Genomic DNA, 12,870 nt, shown 5'->3' with positions numbered 1-12,870 from the left:
TTTTTGCTTATGTGGTGCTGAGGAATGGAACCCAGGGCCTCAGGCATGCAAGGCAAGCGCTCTACCACTGAGCCACCTTCCCAGCCCGAGGCTAGCTTTTTTAAAAAGTAATATATTTTAGTAAATATTAGAATACATTTTTTCAGGCAATTTTCATATGTAAGACCAAGACTGATTTTGTATATTTAAAAAAATCAAGATTTTAGTATCTAATTTGCAAATATAATGACAAGTTAGATTCTAAAGCAATATAAACTTACAAAACTTTAAGGTATTTGTGTTAGATTATCGGTATTCTTTTGTGATGCTCAAATGTGCTTTTATGAACAATTTTCAGAATACATATCTTAGCATAAATGAGATATCTTTTAGATAATGTGAATGTGGTCTGTATACTTTGTAAGAGCAGAAGCCTTAAAAGTATACAATGGTGGCATAAACCTAGCTATTTGAGAGGCACAGGGTAGGGGTTAAGGTTTGAGGCCAACTCAGACAATAAAAAGTTTGTGAAGCCAGATGCTTACACCTATAATCCTTGATACCCAGGAGACTGAGATCTGAAGACCATGCTTCAGAACCAGCCTTGGGAAAAATCCATGAGACTCTTTATCTCCAGGTAACCTCCAAACAAGCCAGAAATAGAGCTGTAGCTCAAGTGGAACAATGCTAGCTTTGAGCAGAAGAGCTCAGGGACAGAGCCTAGACTTTGAATTTAAGACCCAGGACAGGCACGTGCTCATCCATACATCCCTACGTGCGCGTGCACACACACACACACACACTTTGTGAGATTTGGTGGTTTGTACCTGTCATCCCAGGGACATAAGGAAGTAAAAATCAGAGGCCATTCCAAGCATAGAATGAAACACTATCTCAAAAAATAACCAACACAAAAAAAAGGCTGGCAGCGGGGCGCCAGTGGCTCACCCCTGTAATTCTAGCTACTCAGGAGGCTGAGATCTGAGAATCACGATTCAAAGCCAGCCCAGCAGGAAAGTCTGTGAGACTCTTACCTCCAGTAAATCACTAGAAAGCCAGAAGTAGTGCTGTGGCTGAAGTGGTTGAGCATTCGGACAGCACCCAAGCCCAAAGTTCAAGCCCCACGACCACCAAAAAAAACAAAAACAAAAAAAGGCTGGCAAGTGGCTAAGCAACTTCTGTCAAGAGTGAGGCCCTGGGCTGGGAATATGGCAAGAGTGGGACCCTGAGTGCAAACCTCATTCCAGATGGAGAGAAAGAGTGGCTTTGATTGTATGAATTAACATCTCTGTGCTCTAATTTTTCTGTCTTAGGCCATTTAGGCTGCTATAATAAATACTGTAGACTGGTTACTTACATAAATGATAGAGATTTATTTCTCACAGTTGTAGAAGCTTGGAAGTTCCAAGGTCAAGGTGCCACCATATTTGGTATCTGGTGAAGGCTTATTTCCTATTCTGTAGATGGTTTTGGTTACTTGTACTTATGTGGCAGAATGTGCTTTTGTGGCAGAAGGAGTTACTTAGTTCTCTGGGGTCTGCTTTCTAAGTATTCTCAATCATGTGATCTTTGCCCTTTTGAAGTAATTGTCTCTCAAAGGCCCTACCTACCTCCTAGCATCATGACCTTGGGGATTAGCATTTCAACATTTGAATGGGATTGGGGACTACAAACATTTAAATCTATAAAGTTGAATACTAATAACTACCTTTTGGATGTCAAGAGTAAAGCAAATGATATTCTTATTAGTTACTAATTACCATAGTGGTTTTTTTTTAACTACAGTCTTTGTGTTTTTGTTTTCATGCTTGTATTTTTGACATTTCCTTCCATTTGACTTTGCCTTTTTGTCTCCTGTAGGCCTATGTTTGTCCACCTAGGTGTGAGTTGTATTTGTGTGTTAGGGATGATCTTTCAGTGCTAATGTTCAAAACTGCCATATTGGGCAATATTCTGATCATTTATTAAGAGTAACGTCAGTGTTAACTAACTCTCCTTGCCTGACAGTAGTGCTGCCACTATTCCTTGTTTCTGTGGTACTAGATGAGGTTTGTATGGTCCTGTTATTCCAGCCTCCAGACACCATTCCAGATCTACTGGTGCCCTCTACGCCCCCGATGTGTATGGGGCCTCAGGTGAAGGATGAGTACATTTTCATTATCATCTATATGTTCATCTCAGATTTTGTTCTTTTCAGTTTTCACTGAATAATACTCATTTTCAAAATTGATTTGTTTTTAGTTGGAGTTAATTTATTAGAGAATCACTTGTGTATGTCTGGATTTTTTTGGTTTGTTTTTTTTTCCCCCTAAATAACTTTTCCCCTTCAGCAACCTTACATTCTTCTTGCTGGCAGATGGACATTTTTCTTTTTAATAACGTTTCATTTAAAGATAGAGGACTGTTTTATGTTTTCATTGACTTCATATTTTTGTTTATGTGTTTAAAAAAAACCAAAATGGTGGATGAAGTGTTTTAATTGTAAGTGATAACATATAAAGCACTTAAGGGGGAGAGAATTCATCTCTGGTTTGTCTTTACATATCTCAAACTGTTGGGCACTTAGTAGCCACTTAACAGTTATTGGATCTATTTTAGTTAAAAAATAAAATCAACTTATCTTGACAGAAAAATTGGAGTTTTTGTCTTCTACCTGGTACCCTTAAATAAATAGTTGTTATTCTTCCATTTTCCACACATTGTCAATAATTTTAATTGTTATTACCTTATTATTTGACCTAAAACTCGGTATACCCAGAAAATACAATATTGCTTTTAAAATGCTTTGCCCCATTGGTTTTTTTTCCCCCCCTCTCTAAGGATATTAGTCTCCCAACCTGACACCATTACATTTATGTACCATCTCAAAACTGCTTTCCTACTTTTCTTATATTAGGTCCAGGGTATGGGATCAGCCAGTCGAGCCGACTGTCATCTTCTGTCAGTGCCATGAGAGTCCTGAATACTGGGTCCGATGTGGAAGAAGCAGTAGCTGATGCCTTGGTACTCTCTCCATTTCCCTGTCATTGTAATGTTCTTAGGAAATAGTACTTGAGTGAGCCTTTCACTGTAGGAAAAAGGATGGGGAAATTCTTCTGGATTAAATCTAGAAACACAAAATATGGATAATATAAAAAGCACAATAGGCCAGCAATTGGTAGCTTATGCCCAAACCCCTAGCTACTCAGGAAGCTGAGATCTGAGGATCATGGTTCAAAGCCAGCCCAGGCAGGAAAGTCCGTGAGACTCTTACCTTCAATTAACCACCAGAAAATCAGAAGTGGTACTGTGCTTTATGTAGTAGAATGCTGAAGAGGTCAGGGTTAGTGCCAAGCCCTACCACCACCACCAAAAAAAAAAATCTATCTTTCTAATTCTTTATGCCTCATATTAAACAGAGGTTTAAAAGTTTATTTGAAAGATTGCTATGCAACATATGTGTGTATGTATATGTGTGTGCATGTATGTGTGTATATATACATACATCATCAAAAGAGTGCCAAGGGACTCAAGTTATGAATTACGATGTTTATTCTGTTTTTGAGAAGCATTTATTCATTTCCTTCAGTGAGGGCATAGAGCAAGGGCCTTATGCAGATTTACTAAATTAATTACTCAGAATTTATAATAGGGTCTCATTGCTATTTTCAATTCACTATTTTTTTTCTCCAGTCCTACAGTGGAACCCAGGGCCTCACACATCCTATGTAATCACTCTTATCACTGAGCTACACCCTCAGCCCTTTACTTTTGAAATTTAAAATTACTTTTGAAATATAAAAATACCCTATGTCACTAAAACTATAGATTGTACCTTAACCAGTGTTATATTATAATTTTGCCTCAGATTTGAAAGACAAGGTGTTTTTTTTTATTATTGATATTGGCCTGATTGATTGACTATCTTTAGGTGTACAATTCTACTTTAATGTTCTTTTTTTTCCCCCCTGTGTCTTGAACTCAGGGCCTGGGCAATATCCCTGAGCTTCTTTTGCTCAAGGTTAGTGCTCTACCACAGCACCACTCCCAGCCTTTTCTGTTTATGTGGTACTGAGGAATCGAACCCAGGGCTTCATGCATGCTAGGCAAGCACTACCACTAAGCCACATTCCTAGCCCCCTCTACTTTAACATTCTATGTACTGAATTTTTCCCTTTAGCCATCTGATTATTTTTTATAAATTAATGTAGGTCGAGATTTAGTTCCCCACGGGGGCTCGTGTATATTGATCATATATTTTTATTATGATGTTTAATCATATGTTTTAAGTTCATTATTGCTCATCACTATATTTCTCAAATATTTTCTAGTGTTTTTTAAATTGTATGGTTACCAATTAAATATGGCATATGCACATTTTATGACTTGAACAGATTATTTTTAACTATTACACTAAGAAAATGATATATTTGAGTTATATAAGCCTATTTAACAATGAAGGAATCTCAGTAATATGATTCTACTTCACTTTGTAACTATATATATATATTTTTTTTTTTTTTTTTTGTCAGTCACGGGGCTTGAACTCTGGGCCTAGGCACTGTCCCTCGGCTCTTTAGCTGAAGGCAACCACTCACAGTGCCACTTCCTGTCAGTTTTATTTTTTTTTTTTAAGAAAATAAATTTCATCTACTAAGCCTGATTTTGATGTGGGAAAATAAAATTATATTTGGAAATGGCAAAAAGAAACAAATAAGGAAAATGGTTTTATTTGGGAAAATTTTTTGTGCCCTAGGTATTTCTCCTTAAATAAGCAGATCTTTTGTATCTAATGTTAAAAAAAAAGCTTATGTTTCTAATCATTGGCATTGTTAATGCCCATTTTACTGTGCTGTTTAGCAAAATGTTCTTCATTATTTTCAATTTCTCTCTTTAAAAATTTACTGCTCTCAGCTCTTAGGAGACATACGGACCAAGGTATAGACATTGCTGTTTTTTGACATCTTATGGTATTATAACTTAACTTCCTTTGCCTCATCAACTTTAACAGATGATGGTCTTCTGTAAAAAATTAAAGTGGAAGTAATAAAAATATATGTTTTTTTCTGTAACTGATTATCTCACAATTTACTATCGAGAGGGAGATACTGCTTGAATAGTAGCTTAAGAGAAAAGCTCAACTTTTTCCTACAAATGAGTTGAGATCACTTACTTTGTTAGAGACAAAACAAAACAAATATGGAGGCCTTGTAGCTGTAATGTGCAGAAAACATCACAGTATTACCACTGTAAATTAAGTTGGAGACTCTAAATCAGTATGAAGGCAATTAGTGATGGAAACTTCATTATAAAACTATTTGAACTATTAAAATTCAAATCATTTTTCTTTAGATTTAGCCTGATAGTACTTACAGACACTTAGCACTCTTTTAAATTATTATGGTTAATATATTTCATAGAAATACCATTATTACTGCTTACTACTCAAAATCCCAGAAATCAGATTACATACATGTTTCCAATTCTTCCAAAGAAATTTCAAATGAACTAATTACCTCATGTCACTTCTAATATGCAAGGTATAATTGGCAGTTACAAATATTAAACTATAAACCTTAGATGCAAAGAAATCAAAGGAATCCAAATGTGCTTTCTCATATTTCATTTAAAGAGACAGTATAAATACATTGAGAAAACTGAGGAAAGCCCTTAAGGATTTTGCCTCCTAGAAATACTAGTAAGTGAAAAGTTTCTTATCTTTGTATTTTACTTCTCTAGGAGACATGAGGGTTGGATACAGCGAAGGAGGAATGAGAAGAGAAGTGGTAGTAGAGGTAAAGGAGAATAGGAAAGAGGAGATGTAGACAGAAAAAAAATGCAATTTTAACATAAGAGAAAGTATGCATTTTTGATCCATAGTATATTCCTCCTCTACAAAGGTTATTACCTTTATAAAAAAAATATTTTTCTCACTACCAACTTGTATTTCTAGTACAGTTTATTAATTTACATTCTAGTACTTGTTTTCCATGAAAAGAAAAAAACTTTTTTGAGCACTTCCCACTTGATGCATCTGAAATTCTGACTTATGCTACCTCCTCCACTTCCCATAGTTAAAGAATATTTCACCTTCTACTAACTTGTAAAACACATTTCTTGAGCAAACAACTAAATTGTGACATTTTATTATGGCAATGATGAACAGCATGCTTTGTACCGGTTTTAAATCAGTTCTTTTGTGGTCAGTAGATACAAGGAAATACCAATATATTTTTAACTACTGCTAATAAGATTCTTTATGTATAACAGAAAAAACCTGCTCGAAGACGATATGAATCCTATGGAATGCATTCAGATGATGATGCCAACAGTGATGCTTCTAGTGCTTGTTCAGAACGCTCCTATAGTTCTCGAAATGGTAGTATTCCTACATATATGAGACAGACGGAAGATGTGGCAGAAGTTCTCAATAGATGTGCTAGTTCCAATTGGTCAGAAAGGAAAGAAGGCCTCCTAGGTCTGCAAAACTTATTAAAAAATCAAAGAACTCTAAGGTAAGTTGTCTTGTCTATCAGGTTAGTGTGCATGCAAGCGTGCGTGCGTGCGTGCGTGCGTGTGTGTGTGCATGCGTGTGTGTGTGTGTTAGCATTAGCAAGGTATAAATACTTACTAGACAAGTTCTCTACCCCTTGAGCCACACTCCCACTCCCAGCCTTTGTTGTTTTTATTATTATTCAATAGAGTCTCACTTTTTGCTTGGTAAGCCTAAACAGCCATCTTCCTGTTTACTTATCATATAGCTTGATGGCTCCTGCATACCACCAGGTTCTATCCAATGAAACATTTTAAATTGAAATTTTTTATTAACAAGAAGTAGCTACATAAATTTAAGTGAATAGTAAAAGCTGTAGCTGTGGTTCTGGTAGTATTTGCAAGGCCCTGGGTTTGACCTTGTAAAAACAGTTTTCATAATACTTCTTAGACTGGCAACAAAAGCTGGGTGCTTGGGCCTGTAATCCTAGCTACTCAGGAAGCTGAGATCTGAGGATCATAGTTCGAAGCCAGCCCAGGCATAAAAATCCATGAGATTCTTTTTTTTTGGGGGGGGTCCAGTCGTGGGGCCTGAACTCTGGGCCTGGGTGCTGTCCCTCAGCTCTTCAGCTCAAGGCGAGCACTCTACCACTTGAGCCACAGTGCCACTTCTGGCTTTTTCTTATGTGGTGCTGAGGAATCGAACCCAGGGTGTCAGGCATGCAAGGCAAGCACTCTACCACTGAGCCAACTTCCCAGCCCCTCCATGAGATTCTTATCTCTGTTGAAGCACTAAAAAAGCTGGAAGGAGAGCTGTGGCTTAAGTGGTAGAGTGCTAGCCTTTTGTAAAAAGCTAAGGGACAATATCCAAGCCCTGAATTAGTGTCAGAACCAGCATCAAAAAAAATGAATAAATAAAAGTCCTTTATACAACAGCTTAAAGATAATAAAAATTATTTTTAAATGTATATACACATAATAATAAAATTGACTAGTGTATCAAACTTTATTCTTTGTAAGCTTTTGGTAAGAACAGATTTTTAGGCATTCTTATTCAATAATAAAGTCTTTTTGGAGAGTTTCATATAATGAAATTATAAGAACCAATGATTATTTAAACTATAGAGTTTGGGGATTTCTGATGGCTTTGCTTTCTTTTACTTTTATCCTTCATTGTCCTTGTGTGTGTAATGTTTTAAATCTTTTAACAGTTGGACCCCTTAAGGATTTAATTGTAGATAACTTTGTAGTTTGACTTGGGAAGAATATAGAGGGCTACTTTCTGACTTGATACCAATGAAATCAGAATTTGGTATACTTATTGTATATTTATGTTTTGTTTTGTTTTTTTGGGGGGGGGCCTGAACTCTGGGCCTGGGCGCTGTCCCTCAGCTCTTCAGCTCAAGGCTAGAGCCACAGCACCACTTCCGGCTTTTTTCCTTTGTGCTTATGTGGTGCTGAGGAATCGAACCCAGGGCTTCATGCATGCAAGGCAAGCGCTCTACCACTGAGCCACCTTCCCAACCCCTGTATATTTATGTTTTTTAATATACACATATCACACCTCATATCTCACTGTAATAAATCATTTGAATGTTCCTAGACTTATCAAGATTGTTAGGCTCACTATATCATCTTAAAATATCATTTTAAAAGGCAAAGATTTTAGCCTTTAAATGGCAAAACATCTTAGGTAAGATATATGTTCTAAGAATGCTGTGTGCATAATGTTTTCTGTTGTGCTGCATTAAATACAATTTTCTTTTCAGAACTTCAAACCTTTAAAATAATGTAGGTTACAACACAATTGTTACTGTATGTGATAACTTTATATCCAGCCCTAACTTGTAAATCCCACAAATTTCCCAATTTTAAGGGATAATTTTTTAACATTTTGTTATTTTGTTAATAATTTTATGGAAAAATTACTTTTTTTGTCCCAGACTGGGACTCAAACTTGGCATCTGACAGTTTCACTCATTGGCTGATACTCTTCCCCCTGAACCACATCTCTAACTGAAAAGTTGCTTTTAAATTACTTCATCTTGTATTAATTCATCCAAGATAATAATCCACCATTCTATTATTTTGGCAGTCGAGTTGAACTGAAGAGGTTATGTGAAATTTTCACAAGAATGTTTGCTGATCCTCATGGCAAGGTACGTTTTAGTATTGAAGATTATATTTTAAAAAACATTTATTTCTAACATGGTAGTGATATTTTCAAGCATAGCATTGTTTATCATATTTAATTGATAAGTTGCTCTTTGATAATTAACAGTTCAAGCTTCTCCAGAGAGATTGAAAGTGAAAACTGTAGGACATTACAAGCACAGTTCTTTATAATTTATCATATAATATCTCATGTTACTAATATTTCACTATCTGTAAAGGATGTAATTGGAGTAAGTCAAAAGAAGCTACTAATATTTCATTCTTTTTTTCTTTGATTATTACTGTGATTTTTAATATAAATGTTTTCTTATATTGAAAAATAATTTTGTAGAATTGTCATTAAATAGAACAAAATACGGCTATCACCATAGTTTGGTAGTCATGAAAAATGAAATATTTCATACATTGAAATAATACAGAAAAATTTAGAACTTCATTCAGTTGTTAAGTATTCACTCAGATATATTTTATTACATACTTAGGGATAATCTGCATGTACAATGTGAAATTTGGTTTACCTAAATGGATGATGCTATTATAAAAGTTATTCTATTTCCAGCAATGTGTTTGACAATGGGGAAACCTTATTACATATCTTTCTTTAGGACGTCAAGTATCTACAAGAGAATTTCTAAACTAAATGAGATAGATGTATTAAGAAAAGTATAAGAAAAATATTAATGAATTCCACTTTGTTTTGTTGTCTTCATTTTATTTTTGTATATATATCATTTCTTCATTTCTATTTTTAGTATTTTCATTGCTTCTGACACTTAAAATTATTAAAAAACCCACGTGATGTATAAACTAAACTTGAGCTAAACATTTTAATCCATTGGGATTTGTACATAGTTAATATAAATTGCTTATACTTTAAATAGTTTTTTAGGGTTATTAGTGAGTGTGCACATGCACACACTGACCTGGGGGCCTGAACTCAGGACCTGAGCACTGTCTTGAGGTTTTTTGCTCAAGGCTAGTGCACTACCACTTAAATTGCAGCTCCACATCTGACTTGGAGCTTAGAGTCTCATCAGTTTTCTTGCCAGATGGCTTCAAACCATGATCTTCAAATTTCAACCTCTTGAAAGGTAGTTAGGATTATAGGCATGAGTGATCAGCACCCAGCCTTTGAAACAGCTTTCAGTGATTATCATGTGTTAGAGGTAAATTTGTTTTATCTGCAAGCAAAAGGTCCCATTAAAAGTTAAAAATGAAATACATTGGCAAGGAGTTCATCTATTAAAATGTGTAATTTTCAAACTAAAAATCTAAACAAATGCCATTTTATATTGCAGTTGCTACTAATTACAGCTGTAGAATTTGCCTTACTGTAAAAATATCTACAAATTATAAACAAATTAACTTTTGGTCATCTTAGTTGGCAGTATAAGCCAAATAAGAAGATAGTTTAAGATTTGTGGGGCAAGGAGCTGGTGGCACACACCTATAATCCTAGCTACTCAGAAGTCTGAGATTTGAGGGTCATGATTCAAAGCCAGCCCAGGCAGGAAAGTCTGTGAGACTCATCTCCAATTAACCACCAAAAAACCAGAAGTGGTACTGTGGCTCAAGTGGTAGAGCACTCACCTTGAGCTGGAGGGTTGAGAGACAGTGCCCAAACCCAGAGTTCAAGCCCCACAGCTGCCCCCCCCAAAAATGTGGGGAGAACTTAGGCAGGTTTTTTGGTTTGGGTTTTTTTTTTTTTTGCTGTTCCTGTGGCTCAAACTCTGGGCCTGGGCACTGTCCCTGAGCTCCTTTTTCTCAAGGCTAGGCTACTGCTCTACTACTTGAGCCACAGCACCACTTCCAGCTTTTGTTGTGATTAATTGAAGTTAAGAGTCTCATGGACTTTCTTGCGCGGGATGGCTTTGAACCACACGTGATCCTCAGATCTCAGCTTCCTGAATAGCTAGGATGACAGGTATGAGCCTCTGTTGCCTGGCTCTTAGGTAAGTATTCTTGATCCACAGTTCTAGCCTAATGTTTTCCTGGTTATTTTGAGTAGCTAGGATCACAGGCATGAGCAATCAATGACTACTGAGAAACAGCTTTTAAAAAGATGTTTCTCTGATATAAATCAGGTGTGCTTTAGCTTCTATGCAGACATTGTAGAAAAGAATGCCTGGAAAATAATTCTTTCTGAATGCAGTCGAAAGTAGATCCAGGATTTTTTTGGGGGGGGAACAGAAATAATACGGTTAATAAACATAGTTTACAAGTTGAAATTATTTGATATCTATAGTTTAATTAATTACCTTTTTTGCTTCATATGTAGTTGTCTCCCAGAATCCCCAAGGGCTTAGTTCTGCACAAAACAGTGTAGTTCTTGTTTATAACCTGTGCCTATCCTCCTGAATGCTTTAAATCATCTTTAAGTTACTTTTAACACTTAATATAATATGAATGTTGTATAAATAGTTCTTTCTGTATATTGCATAAGGAATGATAGCAAGAAAAAAATGTTTTATATATGTTCAGTACAGATACAAGTTTTTCTTGAACATTTTTAGCTCATAGTTGGTTGAATCCATGGATTCAACCTGTAGATATAAGAGACTAACTAGAAGGGGTACAGCTGCTCAAGTGGTAGAGCAATCACCTTGAACTGAAGAACTCAGGGACAGTGCCCAGGCCCAGAGTTCAAGCTCCATGATTGACAAAAAGAAAATAAGTGATCTGAGTCCTGTAATCCAGCTAGCTACTTGGGATGGAGATAGGAGATTTGCAGTTTGAGGCCAGCTCTATTTCAAAAAATAAATAAATTTGACATGGTGACCATGCCTATAATCTCAGCTACCCAGGAGGCCACCTAATCAAAATCTGAAGACCCAAGGGAAATACAAACTAAAGTAAAAAGGGATTGAGAGTGTGCAAAGGATGACTGACAGCATGGCTCAGATAATAGAGCACTTGCCTAACAGGTACAAAGATCTGAATCCAAACCTACTACCCCCAAAGAAGAAAATAAAAATAAATAACTTAGCCATGATCTAACTTAAACCCTAAAACACAAGTCTATTACTAAAACCTTTTAATAATTTTACAAAGAGTTAGTACAACATGGAATTTAGATTGTGTAGGTTTACTGTCTTCAGTTCTTTTTTTTTTTTTTTTTTGTCGGCCATGGGGCCTGAACTCAGCCTGGGCACTGTCACCCTCAGCTCTTCAACTCAAGCGCTGTACCACTTGAGCCACAGTGCCACTTCTGCCTTTTTCTGGTTATGTGCTGCTGAGGAATCAAACCCAGGGACTCATGCATTCAGGCAAGCACTCTACCACTGAGCCACCTTCCCCTATCTTAAGTTCTTAATAGGAATGTATACCTTTGTTTCTTATGCAGAGTGTGATCATAATATCCACCTCATAAAACTGTGATCCTGATTGAGAGTTAATATTAAGTGAATAAATCTTTTAGGACATATCAAGTACTTCAGCATATAAAAGCATCAACTGTAAATAAGTTTTAAAAATTAACCAGCTCCGGTTAGGTTTTAATTTTGACTACTTGGACGTATATTTTTCCCTCAACTATAATTGATGCCAGAAGTTATCCATGTGGTTCTGGTCTTTGACTCTGGAGGAAGTCTTGTCAGAAGTCATCTTCACAGAGGTGTATTCTATGGATTGGTCTTTTGTAGCCTTTGTAATCTTACCTCTCCAATCATGCCTTTGACCCTTGCATTGTTAGAGTTAAATCTGTGACTTCTACACTAGGGTCTAGTTGAGTGCCTTTCTTCTAAGGACATGTCTTCTGACTAGCATTCTAGGCAGTTCCAAAGTTCCCTGTCCTTGGAATAGAAGACTGTAATACACATCCTACCTAAAGAATTTTAAAGTTTGTAGTATATAAACAGTTTTTACCTTGAAACAAAAGTAATTGTTCTAAGACTTAACAGAAATTATTGAACTTGTGAAAGTATTTCTTCTTGGGGAAGGGAAGAGCTAGGCAAAGAAAAGGAAAATATTCTTATTATGATTTGGATCCATATAGTGACTATAGAAATAAGGATGAGGCCAGGTGTCGGTGGCTCTTTTTTTTTTTTTTTTGTCGGTCATGGGGCTTGAACTCTGAGCCTGGGCGCTGTCCCTCAGCTCTTCAGCTCAAGGTGAGCGCTCTACCACTTGAGCTACAGCGCCACTTCCATCCATGAGACTCTTATCTCCAATTAATCACCAGAAAACCCGAAGGAGTGCTGTGGCTCAAGTGGTAGAGTGCTAGCCTTGAGCTGAAGAGCTGAGGGA

The 12,870-nt window shown here is 36.3% G+C and overlaps 1 protein-coding gene across 1 annotated transcript in view; it reads left to right on the top strand.

Annotated features, from left to right (window-relative positions):
- Positions 1-12,870, top strand: part of Clasp2 (cytoplasmic linker associated protein 2) — a 203,186-nt gene that overhangs the window by 139,976 nt on the left and 50,340 nt on the right. Inside the window, exons 22-24 of the mRNA XM_013028474.1 lie at positions 2,876-2,982; positions 6,229-6,473; positions 8,546-8,609. Coding sequence (XP_012883928.1) covers positions 2,876-2,982; positions 6,229-6,473; positions 8,546-8,609 — 416 coding nt within the window. The remainder of the gene's footprint in view (positions 1-2,875; positions 2,983-6,228; positions 6,474-8,545; positions 8,610-12,870) is intronic.

The sequence above is a fragment of the Dipodomys ordii genome, unplaced genomic scaffold (assembly GCF_000151885.1).
Source record: "Dipodomys ordii isolate 6190 unplaced genomic scaffold, Dord_2.0 Scaffold110, whole genome shotgun sequence".
In the NCBI taxonomy this organism is placed as follows: Eukaryota; Metazoa; Chordata; class Mammalia; order Rodentia; family Heteromyidae; genus Dipodomys; species Dipodomys ordii.
Note: the sequence above shows the minus strand (reverse complement) of the source record. Positions and strands in the feature narration are given on the sequence as shown.